We start from the raw sequence: 20,201 nt of genomic DNA on the forward strand, positions 1-20,201 counted from the left end.
GTCCTGCTTAGAGAACACAAGTTATAACAAATGATTACTTCAGCCTTTATTTTTTAATAAAACACATTAGTCAAATAGTTCCAAGATACAAAATTAACCAATTCTGAAGTGATTAACAATAGCACACAAATCAATCCTTCCTCAGGGGAACAGTCTCCTCCCTGATGCCCTCCTTGGTCACAATGCAGATTCTGAGTGCATCCCCAGTGTATACATCCCTCTCAGCCGCAGAAATGAAGACATCTTTCACAAGCCGCATGGCTCTGTCCAAGGACAGTGGGACATGCTCCACGTTCTGCATGTTCTTAAAACCAACCTGGTGGGACAGGAAACTTGGATGAGGCATCATGTGACAGTACAAAGGTGGTTCCAGCCTCCCCAATGCCTTCACATGTCTGAGGATTCATAATGAATAGCTCACACAAATTTGAAATGTCTGACTGAAAAGCTTCCAGACCTGGATGAATTACACATTCCTAAAACCTGACAAACATGCACTGAGACAAAGCTCCCGCTCCTGAGAAGCATGCATCATCTAGAGAGGAGAACATATGAAAGCAAAAGTACCATTACACAGTGTGCTACCATTAAGAAGAAAAAAGAGCCAGGAGAGCCCCTAGCGGGCATAACTAAGTCTACTTGAAGAGAAAGGCTTTGGCAGAAGACACACTTGAGTACAGGAGCGTGAAGGATGAGCCAGAGTCAGAGGGGAGTAACACTGCAGACCAAGGGTGTGCTGCGACCCAAGGCCTGGTGACAGGACAGGCACACCACACTGGAGGTTTGGGTGTGAAGCAGAGTGACGGGAGATGAGGCAGATAAGCAATACACACAAGTTGACTACACACATATAATACATTTCAGAAACACAAGGAAGGAAGCTTGGAGGCAGAAACGATGTTGGGAAATACAAGGCCTGAATTCAGGCAATAGTACAGAAAAGGCGGTAAATTAAAAACGTACTTGGAAGTTAGAATACAAAATTAGATGATAGAAAAATGATGAAAATAGGGAGCATTCAGGTAAAGGTGGCAAGAGAACTGAAAACATGGACCAACCATTGTGGACACGAGAGGCCTGGACGTCATGAGGACACAGGAAGATGCCAGAGCCATGGGAGCAGGTGAGAGGCCACAAGACAGCCAGCAGAACACAGACAGATCAGAAGACTGGGGTAGGGAAAATCAGCAGGGACATACAAGAAAGCCTGGATTTCTCCACTCTCCTCAGCGGGTGAATAGGAGAACTCAGAGAAAAGTACTTTACGTCAATGTCACAGCCAGCGTGGATGGTCTCATTACCTGGTTGTCAAGCAGGGGCTGTAGCATGGCACTTGCTGAGCCTCCGGCCTTGAAGGAGTCTCTCTGGTAGGACCCTACCGGGTCAAAACTATACACAGCTCCCTTCCCTGAAAGAATAAAACAATCTCCATAAGGATGCATCCTGACCACAATCCCAAATCACAGTAAAAACAAATCTAGTTGAAGTGTGACACAGAAGAGACTATGAACTGAGCTAAAATTTCAGCCAAATTTCACTGTTCTACCCAGCGGTCTGCTCACCTCCTCTCAAGATTTTGATCAGAGGTACACCTGCCCACTCCCGTCTCCTTATGTGCTTTTGCCACCTGGAGCTTCATGCTCTCATCAGGCTGACATCACCGATCACCACCCAGTGGCCTCACAGGCACACTGGTTAGCAGTCACAGGTTCTGCTCTGACTTCAGCTCCTCACAACATTCCTAAAAAATGAACTAGTGTAGTTCTAGCATAGACTTGAGTTTAAAATTCTCCTAGTGCTGAATGTGAACAGTCACAGGGAAGATTTACTGTGTGTTTTTAAACTTAACAGTAAGCACACTCTTTAGCATCAACAACATAAAAAAAAACAAACATTTAATAATGGAAAACTTTCAGAAAAACACAAATGCCACATGCAAAAGGTTAGTTCTGCCTAAAAGGTAATCACTTGCTTTGTACTACCAGAGTTAAGAATCACTATTGCAAAAACAAAAAATAACAAAAAAAACAAAACAAAACAAAACCACCAAACCAGAATCTGAATGTACCCATTCTTTTTTTTTTTTTTTATTATTTATTTAAAAGAGAGAAGAGAGCACATGCACATGAGCAGGAGGGAAGGGCAGAAGGAGAAGCAGGCACTCCGCTGAGCAGGGAGGCTGATGTGGGACTCGATCCCAGGACCCCAGGATCATGACCTGGGCTGAAGGCAGATGCTTAACCGACTGAGCCACTTAGGTGCCCCTGAACGTACCCATTCTGAACAACAGTTATAGAGCACCATGAAGAGAAAGATAAATGGGCCTCTCACGCTCTCCTGAAGGGTGCATACATTGCTATGCCTTTTTAAAGAACAATCTGGCAGTAGAATCTATCAAAATGTAAATGTACAAACCCTATAACCCAGTAATAATCTCACTTGTAGGTTAGATCTACCTATAAGGCTTATTTCACAAACTCAAATGGAAGAGGAAGATGGGACCGCCCCCCAGTCCCACAACCACAAGACAATACAAAATGAAGAGCTCTGTAATATGTATAACACAGTTCTATACTGTTTAAAAGCATAAGAAAAAACATACATATTTGTATAAGCACACAACAAAGTATGAACTGCAAACGTAGTTACCTCTGCAGGACTGGAGGCAAGAAAAGGGAATCGCTTTGTAGGCTTTGGTACTGAATGTGTTACAAAGCACACATGCCACTGTAATTTTTTAAAAAACAATTGTGTTTTGGGTGTGAGAAATCACGAGTCATTTACGACACAGGACTTAAAGGTGATATAACTGATCTTGAAAACATATTATACCGTAACTCAAAGCCTCAGCAGCTAACCTGGGAGATGTGAGGTGAGGACAGCTGTCTCCCTGTCCACTGACCTCCGCCACCCTCAGCTGTGTGTGCTTTTTCTACTGCAGAATTACTTAACAATTCTCTGCTGAGAAGGCAGCATCTAAGGTGCTGAGGTTGCCCAGGAGAATCCAGGGAAGTGTTTTTGTTGGAAGCAACTGTGGGACGAGATCGAGATCCCAGTGCGCAGTTCACTAACTTCAACACACAAAAAAGGGACAGGAAGTACAAAGCGAAAAGAACAACTGATCTCTCAGGACGCCAACAGGCCACAAGTAAAACGAGGCCCAAGTTTTAACCAAAGGCAGAAGCAGTCTCAGAAAAGCCACACACAATACATCTGAGGAAAAGAGTGGGATAAACTGAAGACCAGAGCTTCAAAGACCTTCCCCTCACTTAGCAAAGGCAAAAGAGACATTTGCAACGTCAGAGCAGAATGGCATGAATCCTGACTGTAGATATAGAGTGCTTTTCCTCACCAAAGTAACTTTTTTTTTTTAAAGATTTTATTTATTTACCTGACAGAGAGAGACACAGCGGGAGCAGGAACACAGGCAGGGGGAGTGGGAGAGGGAGAAGCAGGCCTCCCGCCGAGCAGGGAGCCCGATGAAGGGCTCGATCCCAGGACCCCGGGACCATGACCCGAGCCGAAGGCAGACGCCCAACAACTGAGCCACCCAGGCGCCCCAATAATTCTTAATCTTAAAAAAGCACAATGGTTTCAATGTAAAAAATAAAGTCAAAAACAAGTCCTAGAAAGAAATAAAGGTAAACCCTGGATGGGAGAGTCCTTTCTAACAAAGTAGGACACTCAACGTCATAAAGAAAAGACCATTAGCCCGGACCATATGCAATTCAGAAAAATCTGCCATAGCTAGACACCCCCCAAAATGTAAGAAACAAAAAACATTCTTGGGAGGCATCCACTGCATACATTACAGAGTTGACACAGTTAGATGGCATTCTTATAAATTTTTAAAAAAAGACTAATGTGCAGATAAGGAAATGAGCAAAGGTCAGCACATAGGTCAGTCTCCAAAAAAATGAAAAGGTCAATAAACACAAAAAAATGCCCAACTTGAGTACACAAAAACTATACATAAATTAAAACCACAAAATATTAACTGGGTAAAGATCTTTAAAATGTGTTAATTCTGATAGTGGTAAAGGATGCAAAAAAGCCCAGGTACTCATACCCCAGCTAGGAGGCCCTTTCTGAAGGGCAAGCCAGAGATGGCATCAATATGCCAAAAATATGTATTCTCTGACACAGCAACTCAACTTCTGGGAATGTTTACCAGGAAGGTACACATGGTTGAAGAAGTATACAAAATTGTATGTACAAGAATGTTCATCATATTGTTTCTATTAAGGAAACTGCAAACAACCTAAATGACCTTCAGAGGACTGCTAGGCAAACTATGGTGTAGCTACCTCCTATGTAAGTCAGTCACTGACTCATTATGTATCTTTACTCACCGGCATAAAACTATCTCTGTGACATAAAACTATCTCTGTGACGATACACCCCATGTAAACGTGCACACACTATACATTCTACTTACACAGCACACAAGCACGGATGACTACCAAGATACTTGTAAGCATGTTCATCAGAAGTTTAATAGTAATTATCTCAAAGTAGAAGGTTGGGGTGATTACTACTTTCATTTTTGTATCTTCTTGTACTATTTGAAACTTCTACAAGTACTACTGTTTTTGTTACAGAAAAACTAAAGCCATTATTAATTGGGGGGGGTTAAAGCATGACTGTAAGTAGAGAGTTAAAGGCACAGAGGTCAAAGCAGACAGCTACTTAACTGGCTATCCCGAAAGGCAGCTGTTGGACCCACTGTTCTAAGGATAACCACTGATCCCAGTGTCCTGAAGGACAGCCATTGACCCAACTATCCTGAAGGTCTCAATAAGGAGCACTGCTCTCCAGGTCTCCATTTCCACAAGGGAGGAAAAGAGGAAGCAAGGTCTCTTGAGACATTAGTGAAAAGCACAGGTCAAAGCTGGAGTTATCTTGGGGAACAGACAAAAAGGACTGCTTTATTACAGGAATTTACAAATCCCTCTAAGAAATAAAAATGAACGTAAAGGAAAATCAAAGCAGACCAGAGAAGATATAAAAAGACAGTTGGAAATGCCTGAGAATACCACCAGAACATCAAAGAACAGGGCTTTGAACTCAAAACAGATCCAAACCCAAACCTGAGGTTTGCCCTTTAGTAGATGTGAGTATTCCTAAATTGGTGTCTCTGTCTCTCAGTAAAACTCAAAGGACATTGTCTGGCCTGCTAAAATTCAATGGTAGCTATTATTAATGTTGCTAAACCCGACTTTATTTATCTGACATTCAAGTCAGACATTAAGTGAAAAAAACGTGTCCAGCATGCTGGGTTAGGCAAGGTAATCTTACCTTATTTAAGGGTAATTAATTTCTTTTGACTATTTCCATGCTTTACATTTTCTCTCAGTTTTCAAGTCAGGGTGAAAGCCTCAAAATACACTGTGCCAACCTAATTTGTCCACACCTAAACCACAGTAGATAAAATGACTGGAATGCTCCCAAAGGCCACATACAGGGGCAGAGGGAAGAACAAAGGAAAAGCCCAAGGGACAGGAGTAAAAAGTGGAGAGAGGAGATGAGAGGAGCCCAACTCCTTCCTATCCAGAAATTCTCCCTCTCGGTAGATATATTTCAATATACTGTTACCAGCCAGACATTTCTATAACTTCTTTTTTCAATGGGCTACTGTAAATGGTGGCACAGATCTGTCCTGAGAGATAGTATCTGGTTTTTGGAAGCAACTGAAAGTCAATCCAAATTAGACCCAGTGAAAACCATCAGTGTCCCTGCTCCATAACAGAGCTTGGATCAAAAATGGGACGGGCACGTCAAGTAACAAGACTGATCTTCTTAGGCCCTCCTGGTTTGACTCCGACAGGAAATCAAAGAGGTGCTTCAGAATGTCCTGAATACACTGTTGGAAATGCATACCTTTCTTTTAAGGCAATCGCTTTTTAAAAACTTAAGTCAAATACGTTTGTTACGTAGAATGATAGTTAGGTTAAGCTTCTCCAAGTCAGCTTTCTTTCCGTAAGACTGAAATGCTAATTATCTACTACTGAACTCATGCAAGATCTTCAGAAAATAGTAAAACAACAGCCTGCCCATGAGTCATTATTAGAGCTCTAGTACACAACTTGCGGTGTGCCTTTGGATCATCCCTTTACTTCCCTTTTAGATTCAGTTTCTTATTGTTTTAATTAACAAAAATAAGACTGTTGGGGAGGACGGTGTTTATGGTTCTTTTCAACTGTAGATGGAAACACACATATCTAAAACATGCCACCCCTCCTTCATTTTCCAGAAAGAAAGAATTCTACCTTCTTCATCCAGTCCCCCAATGATGTTGTAAACGTAGTAGGGAAAGAAGCGTCTTGAGTAGAGGATTGTAGACAGCATTGCAGCGATCGCCCCAGTAGTCATGGTTTTGTTATTAGAATGCTTGTACATCTGCAAGTATTAATGAAAGTAACAGGCATTGAGAGGCAGAATATATTACAGACTAGAACAAGGAACAGTAAAGTTAAAGGGTGAGCGGCTATCTTGGTGAAAGGATGCCTACTTCTTTCGTGATCACACAAATAATACTACCATACCATTTGGGGGGCTATAAAAAATTTTTAAGGGAAAGAACATTAAATTTGCCCTCAGCTCTCTATTTTCCATGCCACCTTTATCTCAAGAACTGCTCATTCAAGAGCAAATGCACACATATCAAGCATAAGTGTGGTGACCTGGGAGGATGATTTAAGTCCAGCTCTCCTTTACTTCTGCCTCTAGACCAGCGTCAGCAAACTAGAGCCCATGGACCAAAACCAGCCCACCAACTGTTTCTGCAAAAAAAGCTTTATTAGAACATAGTCTTATTCATTCATTACATTTATCTACATCTGCCTGTGTATTACAACAGCAGAGTAAATGGTCCATAAAGCTGAAAGTAATTACTCTCTGGCCCTTTACAGGTAAAGTGTGTTGACTCTTGATCAGACTCAGATACAAGCCCTTCTCTTTGCACAGTAGATACCTGTGAGAACAGAAGGTTTGAGGACAGGACCCTTACTCTGGGAAGTGGTCTTGCTCCTTAAAGCATCTATAGTGGAGAACAGAAGTATCCAAAGCAAACCTTATTGTGACTTTTGAATCCTAGATTTACTGTAGCCTTAGGGAATCCTAAATTATCCAACAGAGAAATTCTACAAAAATTACAAACATAAATTTAAGTTCACCAATTTATCAGCTACAGAGCAAGCATCTCTAAAGATTTACTTAAGAATACAGGCTGAAATGATTAGTCAAAATACCAAAAAAAAGATTAAGAAAAAAATCTTCATTTCATTTCAAAACCAAGCATCAACACTTTAATCACCACACCATTTATGTGATAATGTATGAAAGAAAAATTTCAAGGATTGTGTAATTATGCTGAATTCACTGTTTCTTGTTATATTTTAACACAGTACTACTTTGTTGGTCGTGTACTTTTGTACTGTAACTTTCATTTGCAAAATATGTACCAGGAATCGTATAAATATGTCAATAAATGTATGTCAGTGAAGCTTTCAATGTAAAGATTTTAAATAACTATTAACAAGTGATAACTATTGAATGAAATCATTTTTATATTCTAACGAGCAATTTCAAAATTATTCAGAAACACGTCAGTTAAATTAATTAAATATTCCAGTACCTACGACATCATTAATAAGTGCATATAATCTCAAGTGTTGTTCACAAATAGGCAAAGACAGAATGTGACCACCTCTGCTAACTTCTTCACGTATCAGGTGTCCTTATCAACTACATAAAGATGTGACACATATCCTACAAAATTAAATCCAACTCCAGCCTTGTATTTTTGCCAGCTAAGAGTATGTATTTACTAGTTATTATTACAGATAAAATCCGTTTTATTTATTTTTTTTTAGAGAAAAAGAGAGCATGCACACACATGTGGGGTGGAGGGGCTGGGGGTGGGGAGGGGAAGGGTAGGGGGAGAGAGAAACTTAAGCAGACTCCCTGCTGAGCGTGATCCCATGACCCTGAGATCACAACCTGATCTGAGTCAGACACTTAACCAACTGCACCACCCAGGGGCCCCTAAAATTCCATTTTAATACAGTCTAAATTACTCCTAGCCTACCTCCTTGAAATTACTGGAAGTTACATACTGCTTAATATACACAGGCCACAATAAAAATCTAGACGTGCCTCTGCGTTCATTAAAAGTTGGTATTCCTTTATTCCTCATGCCTATCCATCTAGTACAAAAGACATGCAGGCAGTGACACTGTCAGCCCCTTTAAAAACTGCGGAAAAGGTTAGAACGGCTCTTTCTCTTACTTCCTCCTCATACCACCCTTTCCTGCTGTTCCAAGCCCACCTATCACGTGTCAAAACTTCCTCAGCTGGCAGTCACCCAAAGCCTACCAAAGTATTAGGTGATGACAGCTTAGGTTTTGCCTCTCATCCAAACTCCTGCCTTTCTTGCTGCTCATGTTGACTAAGAATGCAATGCTGTAAAGAGGGAAAGAATGTCAGCTGATGGTATTCCAAACCAAGCACCTGTCTGAAAGTTTGCCTCCTCTACAGAATTTTTGTTTTTGAAGGAAGATTATCTTCAGAAGAAACCCTTTGCATGCTACCTTGAAAAGGGTAGAGAACCTTTATATTGTACGGAGATTTTAACAAAGGGAATATCCTGCAGTTTCACACTATGCTACTTTCATATGGCTGTATTAACAGTATCATTTCATTTCTAGAATGGGCTGTAGCTTCATCAGCTAAACTAGAGCTCCTCCAGCTATTCTGTACAACAGTTCTGCTGTATGCTTCAAACAATCTAAGAATGGTTATTAACTTTCCATAGCATAGACATGTAACAAAAACATCTACCTTTAGTCTTGCTTCAATAATCTTTGTCAGGGTCAGACAGTCTCCATGAAAACCGCTGCATCCAATAACTGTTTTGTCTGTTCTGTAAAAAGCACATTTCGGGAAACTGAGCTGGTTAGACAATAAAGTAAAACATGCCTTGGGCAATTTTAAATTTAAAACTCCTACTCCCGTTATTTACCCAATGGTAATGGGACTAGTTAGCCCTCTGCTGGCGGCGGGGGTGGGGGTCATCACTTTATTCCCAATACTAAATGAATTATAGGCAGGATCAAAGACTTAAAGAAAAATGAATGGATGGCCTAAAGAAAACATAGTTAATACAATCTTGGGTTAAGAGCCACCTATTTAAATATGATACAACCCAATGCCCACATAGAAAAGTTTCATAAATTTGACTATGTACCAATTTAAAAGCTTTTTTTTAAAGATTTACTTGAGAGAGCGAGCGAGCGAGCAGAGGGAGGGGCAGAAAGAAAGGGAGAGAGAATCTCTGGTAGGCTCCTACTGAGCATGGAGCCTGATGTAGGGCTTGATCTCATGACTCTGAGATCATGACCTGAGCGAAAACCAAGAGTTGGACACTCAACCCACTGAACCACCCAGGCACCCCCCCCAGATTAAAACTTATATAGAGAAAAATGTTAAAAAAAAAAAAATTGTAGTAGGTAGAACCAAAGTCTAATTTTAACTTCCTTAGTCTAAAAGGGCTCTTATAAATACCAAAAGCATTAACAGCGTATCATGGGATATAATGTATGACATGGTGACTACAATTAATAACATTGTATCGAATGTTTAAAAGTTGCTAGGAACAGATCTTAGACGTACTCCACAAAAGAAAAAATTTTGTAAATACGTATGGTGACATGTTAACTGGACGTGTTGTGGTGATCACTTTGCAATACACACAAATATGGAATCATGTTGTACACCTGAAACCACTGTTATATGTCACTTATTTCTCAATTAAAAAAAAAGACAAACCCACAATGGAAAGACTGGTACAGTTACATGAGTCATATAAAAAGAGACACAAGTCACCATAAACATGAAAAGCCTTCATGTTGTTCACAAATCCAAATTTACATTTCAATCTATTAGACTGATTAATAATGCCTAATGCTGGTGAGGTTGTGGAAAATGGATATTCTTAATAAGTAACTGGGCAAGAGTATACATCCATTTAACTTTTTTTAGAAGGGTCATTTGGGGGGCACCTGGGTGGCTCAGTCGTTAAGCGTCTGCCTTCGGCTCAGGTCATGATCCCAGGGTTCTGGGACTGAGTCCTGCATTGGGCTCGCTGCTTGGCGGGAAGCCTGCTTCTCCCTCTCCCACTCCACCTGCTTGTATTCCCTCTCTCCCTATCTCTGTCAAGTAAATAAATAAAATCTTAAAAAAAAGAAATAGAAGGGTCATTTGGTAGTATCCAGTAAAAATTTAGGTGAACGTCACTTTTACTCAGTAATTCCACTGCTAGAAATTCACCCTGTAAATTTACTGACTTAAGTTTGCAAAGATATACTATAGGCTTACTTGTGAAAGTATACATATTATGTTAATGGCTCTCTAAAACAAAACAAACAAAAAGCACTTAAATGCCCACCACTGCGGAACTAATTAAATTTTGGTATAGCCAAACAAACTGAACTAGGTCTCAAAGATTTCTAAACTTTAATATCAATCTATAAGGAAACCTACACCAATCTCATCAAGAAACATAGCAGAAGTCACATGATAAACTCTTCCTTTCAGAAATTTATGAGTGATTCATACAAACCATACCTGTCCAACTAGGGGGACCACTGACAGCTCTGGGGGCATCACCAGCGTTTCCTGACCTATCCCTACAACCAATCTCACTGCACCGAGTTAAGGAGCTCCAATCTCCCATAAGGCTGCAGTGCCTTTAGTACCAAGATGGGTGAATAATACCAATAGGGTAGAACAAAATCTTGGAGCTTTAAGATGCTTTTCCCAAATATTCAGGTGTATATCAAAGGAAGAGGTGTTTGCATGCAAAGAACAAAGACTAAATGTAGAGTCTCAAACAGGTGGGGAAGAGGCAAGTTTGGCTCTAAGCCCCAAAGGGCTTGGGATTAGGTGTACCTAGGCAGCTTCAACTCTATGTATGGTTTAGTGCTGAAGATGGATGATAAGGACAGACAATGTTATTAATGTGCTATCTATCTATATGCCTATAATATTTCATAATAAGAAAAAGAACAGATATTCCCTTCAGAAACACACACACTAAAGTAGAACATTACAAAGGTGAGCAGAACCTTGCATAAGAATGGTATTTGTAAAGTTATGTTCTTAAATTTTATCTGTGACATTTACTACTTCCAAATTATGAAATCCATGAAATAATTTTTCCTCTCCTAAGAAGAAAAAAGGTAGTATCCATGCACTATGCATCAGAGAGGAGAAGGGGATATCGAAAGATGGAAGAAGAGTACATAAAGAGGGGCGTCTGAGTGGCTCAGTTGGTTAAGTGTCTGCCTCCAGCTCAGGTCATGATCCCAGGGTCCTGGGATGGAGTCCTGAGTCAGGCTCCCTGCTCAGTGGGGAGCCTACATCTCCCTCTGCCCCTTTTGTGTATGCTCTCTCTCACGACGCTCATGTGCGCACTCTCTCTCAAATAAATAAAATCTTAGAAGGAGAAAAAAGAGCATATGAAGAGAACTGAGAAGATGACAAACATCAATTGTTCTCTAGGGTAGGGTGTGGGCTAGCCCAGGACCAGGAAAGAAGACAGAGCCCTCTTCTTTACCTACTCATAACACAGAGGGCCCTGTCCAAGGGACTTGAACCCCATCAATCCATTCCTATTACAATTCAGCTTTAATAGGCTCTTGTGGACTAATTTAGGAATTAACCACCATTTGCAACTGTTTCCAAAAATGTTAACTACAAACCGTCACTTATCAGTGCATATTTCATTTTCATGTTTTAGAAAAAATACAGCTAGCCCATTAAGACTGTGGCTCACAGATAGCTGCTTAGGTGATGGCTAAATGTTTTGGGTAAAAAAAAAGGGGGGGAGATTTAAAAAAATGCAATGGATTAACAGATAAAAGAATGCAAAGCTGTATGATAACATAATTATAGTAAATGCTAACGAGCCACGCAATAGCATATAGGTGTTCACTACAAAATTCTTTTACCTTTCTTATGTATTTGAAAATTTTCATGAAAAAATGTTAAGGTAAAAATATTTCCTGCCAGTACAGCAAATATCATTAAGACTACATATTGAATTGTTAGGAAATACTAATTCAGAAAACAGTTTTCTAACAAAAATGCAAACTAAGCTCAAATACTCAACCTAAAAACTCATGAAATAAACTGTTTAGAAGTGAAATCTCTTACAGCAGCAAGTCATCACAAGACACTGGGAAATGTATCCCTAGAAATATTTACTTACAATTTGTAACACTTGGGGCTATCCCGGGTGTGAACTGAATACCCTTCACTCAATCGAGTGTCAGAAGCAACAATCGAAAAATCTTCTCCAGCGATTGCCAATACAGTACTGAGGGGAAAAAAAAAAAGGAGACATAAAAATGGTCAATAGCACCTCTCTCTAGAGGAGAGTTATCTGTAGCATATATTGGAATAAAACCCACTAGATTTAAGCAACAGCAGGACTCAGATGAAAGATGAAAGATCAAAGGGAAAGGATCCCTGGCTACAAGTCAACTGGGGGAAAAATTTAAGTACTCCCTAAAAAACACAAACCTAACTCAGAGCAAAGGTCACTTAGCAGAAGGTAACAGAAAAACCAATCAATTATCATAACATCGTCAAAAAATTAAATACTGACCTTGTGCAAGGTACTGATATCACAAAACTGGACCATACCCTGCCAATGGCGATCAGGTATAGACAGTGGTACCACGACCAAAGCTCTCTGAGCTCAAAGAAGGGTTTAATGTTTTTCATTTCTTTATATCCAAGCCCTTATCTACCACTCAGTAAACATCCAAATAGCTGTTGGAAATCAATGAATAAAAACAAACTTTTTCTTTTGTTGTTGTATTATTTATGCTAACAGTTTACTGAAAAGGCTTAAAGCATGAATTCCCAAAGAAGTTTGTCCAGTTCTAAATCTGGGTCTCTCACTTACTAGATATGAGACTGTGGGTAAGCTGTTTAACTTCCCAAGACCTCAATGTCCTCATATGTAGATCAGAGATCATAACAGTAACTACTTTATTAGAATTTTGCAAGAATTAAGTGAGTTAATAATTGTAAAGCCCTTTTACTTGTGCCTGAAACATATCTGGTCCTCCAGTATTAGCTTGATCATTGGGGCACAGGTACAAGACAGCAGAGTGTGATCACGGAGAACCTGGGCTCTGGAGTTACTGGAGACCTGTCCTTGCCACTTCCCAGCTCTGTAACCGCAGACGAATTATCCAAATTCACGTTATTGGTAGTAACAGTTCCTGTGTTACAGGATGACTGATAAGAGCTGAATGACATAGATCACAAAAGCACCACCCAGCACAATGCCTCACAGACCACAAGCATTCAGAAAACCTTATCCATTATTTTTACTGAGGTGGAATGTGCACTAAAGCTCTGCAGTACAAAAGGATGGCACTCCGGGTAATATGGACAATGAATAAAGGGAAACAGGTAATAACCCAAATAACACATTCAAACAACTTATTAAGGTGTTCCTTTCTGTGTAAGCTAATGGAGGAACATAAGGCTAATATGATGGACAGGGGTCTGACTCCCAAAAATCCCTAACTAAAGATTTTTGGAATGAGAACAGTTCCATATGCAAAGTGGAGTTTTAAGAAGGCTACTGTGACAATAACACAGTATGTGAAATGGGATGAAAGCACTGTTCCAGTAAGATTAATGTAGTAGCACAGTAGCAGTGTGAACTGCAAGAAACGGGAATTGGAAAAAAACACAAACACAAACTGTACAAGTTTTTGTAACCACCAAAATGTGACAGAAGTGGGAAGAGCCAATTGTGATGTCCAAGATTTTAAGCCTGGTTAAGCAGGATGATGGCATTAATTATGAATGCAAAGAAGGAAAGGTGACTGAGGAATAATTAGCTTGATTTTTGTTTTAATATCTTGAGTTATGGTGATGGCAGAAAATCCAGGTAGAAATGTTTCATTTAAGAAGCCCAAAAGGAGGAACTCATGAGAGGTAAAATTGAAGAAACACATTTGGGAATTATCCTCCCATGAATGAGACATGAGAATGTTAATAATGGGGTTTAACTACATTTAAAGACAGAGAGTAGAAGATACGGAATTAAGCCTTGCTTTCTAGAAGCAAAGGCTGCCCCAAAAACCAGCAGCAACAAGCACTAAAGAAAATGAAGAGGAATGTAGGCAAGATGGCGGAGGAGTAGGAGACCTGGATTTCATCTGCTCTCAGGAATTCAGCTGAATAGGGATCAAACCATTCTGAACACCTACGAACTCAACAGGAGATCGAAGAAAAGAATAGCAATGACTCTCTGAACAGAAAAGCGACGACCTTCTGGAAGGTAGGACCAGCGGAGAAGTGAATCCAAGGCGATATTCCGGAGGATAGACAGCGGGGGAGGGGGCCTCCATCGGCCACTTCTGGCAAGTGCTAGAGCCGCGGAGCACAAAATCGGAACTTTTAGAAGTCAGCTCCGCTGAGGGACGTCGCTGCAGTGGCTAAGCTGGGGGTGGAACCCTTGCGGGACAGTGTGGTCTCAGGACCCTTGGGGTCACAGAAAGACCGGGGGTGCCTGAGTGTGGCAGAGCTCCCAGGGATCGGAGCGGGGAAGCCGGCTGCAGAGACGGAGCCGAGGCGCGGGCTCTCAGCTCGGGGTGGCCATAGAATGTGATCCGCGACACAGTTGGGCCACTGCTCCTCCAGCAGGGACCCAACAAGCAGCAGATCCGGGGAGACTCCCCTTCCTCCCCTGGCTTTTTTACCATGATTCCTTAGTCTGTCTTTTTTTTTTTTTTTTGAATTTTTCTTTTTCCCTTTTTCAACCAACATCTTATCAATCCTTTTTAAAAAAACATTTTTACTCTTCATTTTTAGAGTCATAGTCTATCTGTTCATAGTAGTTACCCTTATTTTTGGCATATATAGATATAAGTTGTTCTCTCTTTAAAATTTTGAGATACAGTTTCTAACAGATCAAAATATACCCTAAACATCTAGTGTATGGCTTTGTTCTAGTCTCCTGCCTGATCACATTCTCTTTTTTTAAATCCTCTTCTTTCTTTTTTCAAACAACTTATCAATTCCTTTTATAAAATTTTTTATAATTTTCATCTTTACAGTCATATTCCATCACTCCATCATATCAACCCTTATTTTGTACATATATAAATCTTTCTTTCTTTAAAATTTTGGGAGGCACTTTCTTCTAACAGACCAAAATATGCCCAAAATATAGTGTGTGGCACTGATCTATGCACCAGCCTGATCATATTTGATCATATTTTGTTTTTTTTTGTTTTGTTTTGTTCTGTTTTTGTTTTTATCTTTACCTTTTTCTTTTTCTCTCTTTCTTTCCCTTTCTTTCCCCTTGGTTTCAGGTCTTTTCTGATTTCTTTAGAGTATATTTGCTGGGGACGTTGTTAACCTGTTAGCATTTTGTTCTCTCATTCATCTGTTCTCCTCTGGACAAAATGACAAGACTTGGAAAAAATCACCTCAACAAAAAGAACAAGAGGTAGTACTGTCTGCCAGGGACCTACTCAATACAGACATTAGTATGATGTTGGACCTAGAGTTCAGAATCATGACTTTAAAGATACTAGCTGGGCTTGAAAAAAGCATGGAAATTATTAGAGAAACCCTTTCTGGAGAAATAAAAGAACTAAAATCTAACCAAGTCAAAATCAAAAAGGCTATTAATGAGGTGCAATCAAAAATGGGGGCACTAACTGCTCGGATAAATGAGGCAGAAGAGAGAATCAGCGATATAGAAGACCAAATGATGGAAAATAAAGAAGCTGAGAAAAAGAGAGAGAAACAACTACAGGATCACGAGGGCAGAATTCGAGAGATAAGCAATACGATAAGACGAAACAACATTAGAATAATTGGGATCCCAGAAGAAGAAGAAGGGGGGGGGGCAGAAGGTATATTGGAGCAAATTATAACAGAGAACTTCCCTAATGTGGGGAAGGAAACAGGCATCAAAATCCAGGAGGCACGGAGAACCCCTCTCAAAATCAATAAAAACAGGTCAACACCCTGACACCTAATAGTAAAACTTACGAGTCTCAGAGACAAAGAGAAAATCTTGGAAGCAGCTCGGGAGAAGAGATATGTAATCTAAAACGGTAGAAACATTAGATTGGCAACAGACCTATCCACAGAGACCTGGCAGGCCAGAAAGGACTGGCATGATATCTTCAGAGCACTAAACGAGAAAAATATGCAGCCAAGAATACTATATCCAGCAAGGCTGTCATTGAAAATAGAAGGAGAGATAAAAAGCTTCCAGAACAAACAAAAACTAAAGGAATTTGCCAACACGAAACCAGCCCTCCAAGAAATATTGAGAGGGGTCCTCTAAGCAAAGAGAGAACCTAAAAGCAGCAAAGAGCAGAAACGAACACAGACAACAGACAGTTAACAGTCACCTTACAGGTAATACAATGGCACTAAATTCATATCTTTCAATAGTTATCCTGAATGTAAATGGGCTAAATGCCCCAATCAAAAGACACAGGCTATCAGATTGGATTAAAAAACAAGACCCATTGATATGCTGTCTGCAAGAGACTCATTTTAGACCCAAAGACGCCCCCAGATTGAAAGTAAGGGGGTGGAAAACCATTTACCATACTAATGGACACCAAAAGAAAGCTGGGGTGGCAATCCTTATATCAGACAAATTAGATTTTAAACCAAAGACTGTAATAAGAGATGAAGAAGGACACTATATCCTACTTAAGGGGTCTATCCACCAAGAAGATCTAACAATTGAAAATATCTACGCTCCGAACATGGGAGCAGCCAATTATATAAGGCAATTAATAACAAAAGCAAAGAAACACATTGAAAACAATACAATAATAGTGGGGGACTTTAACACCCCCCTGACTGAAATGGACAGATCATCTAAGCAAAAGATCAACAAGGAAATAAAGACTTTAAATGACACACTGGACCAAATGGACTTCACAGACATATTCAGAACATTCCATCCCAAAGCAACAGAATACACATTCTTCTCTAGTGCCCATGGAACATTCTCCAGAATTGATCACATCCTAGTCACAAAATCAGGTCTCAACCAGTACCAAAAGATTGGGATTATTCCCTGCATATTTTCAGACCACAGTGCTTTGAAACTAGAACTCAATCAAAAGAGGAAAGTCAGAAAGAACTCAAACACAGGGAGGCTAGAGAGCATCCTACTAAAGAAGAATTAAAAAAATTCAGGGAAACCAATGAAAATGAAAACACAACTGTTCAAAATCTTTGGGATACAGCAAAGACAGTCCTAAGAGGAAAGTATATAGCAATACAAGCCTTTCTCAAGAAACAAGAAAGGTCTCAAATACACAACCTAACCCTACACCTAAAGGAGCTAGAGAAAAAACAGCAAATAAAGCCTAAACCCAGCAGGAGAAGAGAAATAATAAAGATCAGAGCAGAAATCAATGAACTAGAAACCAAAAGAACAGTAGAACAGATCAATGAAACTAGGAGCCGGTTCTTTTAAAGAATTAACATGATTGATAAACCCCTGGCCAGACTTATCAAAAAGAAAAATGACCCAAATCAACAAAATCCTGAATGAAAGAGGAGAGATCACAACCAACACCAAAGAAATACAAACAATTATAAGAACATATTATGAGCAACTCTATGCCAGCAAATTAGATAACGTGGAAGAAATGGATGCATTCCTAGAGATGTATCAACTACCAAAACTGAACCAGGAAGAAATAGAAAACCTGAACAGATCTATAACCACTAAGGAAATTGAAGCAGTCATCAAAAATCTCCCAACAAACAAAAGCCCAGGGCCAGATGGCTTCCCAGGGGAATTCTACCAAATATTTAAAGAAGAATTAATACCTATTGTCCTGAAACTGGTCCAAAAAATAGAAATGGAAGGAAAACTTCCAAACTCGTTTTATGAGGCCACCATTACCTTGATCCCCAAACCAGAAAAAGGCCCCATCAAAAAGGAGAATTACAGACCAATATCCCTGATGAACATGGATGCAAAAATTCTCACCAAAATACTAGCCAATAGGAACCAACAGTACATTAAAAGGATTATTCACCACAACCAAGTGGGATTTATCCCTGGGCTGCAAGGTTGGTTCAACATCCGCAAATCAATCAACATGATACAATATATTAACAAAAGAAAGAACAAGAATCATATGATCCTCTCAATAGATGCAGAAAAAGCATTTGACAAATTACAGCATCCTTTCTTGATCAAAACTCTTCAGAGTATAGGGATAGAGGGTACATACCTCAATATCATAAAAGCCATCTATGAAAAACCTACAGCGAATATCCTTCTCAATGGGGAAAAGCTCAGAGCTTTCCCCCTAAGGTCAGGAACGCGGCAGGGATGTCCACTCTCACCACTGCTATTCAACATAGTATTAGAAGTCCTAGCTACAGCAATCAGACAACAAAAAGAAATCAAAGGCATCCAAATCGGCAAAGAGGAAGTCAAACTCTCACTCTTTGCAGATGATATGATACTGTATGTGGAAAACCCAAAAGACTCCACCCCAAAACTGCTAGAACTCGTACAGGAATTCAGTAAAGTGGCAGGATATAAAATCAATGCACAGAAATCAGTGGCATTCCTATACACCAACAAGACAGAAGAGAGAGAAATTAAGGAGTCGATTCCATTTACAATTGCACCCAAAACCATAAGATACCTAGGAATAAATCTAACCAAAGAGGCAAAGGATCTGTACTCAGAAAACTATAAAATACTCATGAAAGAAATTGAGGAAGCTGCAAAGAAATGGAAAAATGTTCCATGTTCATGGAATGGAAGAACAAATATTGTGAAGCTGTCAATGCTACCTAGAGCAATCTACACATTCAATGCAATCCCCATCAAAATACCATCCACTTTTTTCAAAGAAATGGAACAAATAATCCTAAAATTTGTATGGAACCAGAAAAGAACCCGAATAGCCAGAAGAATGTTGAAAAAGAAAAGCAAAGCTGGTGGCATCACAATTCCGGATTTCCAGCTCTATTACAAAGCTGTCATCATCAAGAGAGTATGGTACTGGCACAAAAACAGACACATAGATCAATGGAACAGAATTGAGAGCCCAGAAATGGACCCTCAACTCTATGGTCAACTCATCTTTGACAAAGCAGGAAAGAATGTCCAATGGAAAAAAGAGTCTCTTCAACAAATGGTGTTGGGAAAACTGGACAGCCACATGCAGAAGAATGAAACTGGACCATTTCCTTACACCACACACAAAAATAGACTCAGAATGGTTGAAAGACCTAAACGTGAGACACCAGTCCATCAAAATCCTAACAGAGAACACAGGCAGCAACCTCTTCGACCTCAGCCACAGCAACTTCTTCCTAGAAACATCGCCAGGGGCAAGGGAAGCCAGGGCAAAAATGAACTATTGGGATTTCATCAAGATTAAAAGCTTTTGCACAATAAAAGAAACAGTCAACAAAACCAAAAGACAACCCACAGAATGGGAGAAGATATTTGCAAATGACCTATCAGATAAAGGGCTAGTATCCAAAATCTATAAAGAACTTATCAAACGTAACACCCAAAGGACAAATAATCCAATCAAGAAATGGGCAGAAGACATGAACAGACATTTTCCCAAAGAAGACATCCAAATGGCCAACAGACACATGAAAAAGTGCTCAACATCGCTCGGCATCAGGGAAATCCAAATCAAAACCTCAATGAGATACCACCTCACACCAGTCAGAATGGCTAAAATTAACAAGTCAGGAAACGACAGATGTTGGCGGGGATGTGGAGAAAGGGGAACCCTCCTACACTGTTGGTGGGAATGCAAGCTGGTGCAACCCCTCTGGAAAACAGTATGGAGGTTCCTCAAACAGTTGAAAATAGAGGTACCATACGATCCAGCAATTGCACTACTGGGTATTTACCACAAGATACAAATGTAGGGATCCGAAGGGGTACGTGCACCCCGATGTTTATAGCAGCAATGTCCACAATAGCCAAACTGTGGAAAGAGCCAAGATGTCCATCGACAGATGAATGGATAAAGAAGAGGTGGTATATATACACAATGGAATATTATGCAGCCATCAAAAGGAATGAGATCCTGCCATTTGCAACGACGTGGATGGAACTGGAGGGTGTTATGCTGAGT

At 40.0% G+C, this 20,201-nt stretch overlaps 1 protein-coding gene across 1 annotated transcript in view; it reads right to left on the reverse strand.

The window, feature by feature from the left end:
• Nucleotides 1–31: 31 nt before the first annotated feature.
• PSMB1 (proteasome 20S subunit beta 1) overlaps nucleotides 32–20,201 on the reverse strand; it is a 22,069-nt gene continuing 1,899 nt past the window's right edge. Inside the window, exons 2-6 of the mRNA XM_025866572.2 lie at nucleotides 12,272–12,379; nucleotides 8,842–8,923; nucleotides 6,270–6,399; nucleotides 1,302–1,408; nucleotides 32–316 (exon numbers count right to left, since the gene is read on the reverse strand). Of these exons, the coding sequence (XP_025722357.1) occupies nucleotides 131–316; nucleotides 1,302–1,408; nucleotides 6,270–6,399; nucleotides 8,842–8,923; nucleotides 12,272–12,379 (613 nt within the window). The 3' untranslated portion in view covers nucleotides 32–130. The remainder of the gene's footprint in view (nucleotides 317–1,301; nucleotides 1,409–6,269; nucleotides 6,400–8,841; nucleotides 8,924–12,271; nucleotides 12,380–20,201) is intronic.

This window comes from Callorhinus ursinus, unplaced genomic scaffold (genome assembly GCF_003265705.2).
Source record: "Callorhinus ursinus isolate GAN/ISIS: 27379988/994484 unplaced genomic scaffold, GSC_fseal_2.0 scaffold6, whole genome shotgun sequence".
In the NCBI taxonomy this organism is placed as follows: domain Eukaryota; kingdom Metazoa; phylum Chordata; class Mammalia; order Carnivora; family Otariidae; genus Callorhinus; species Callorhinus ursinus.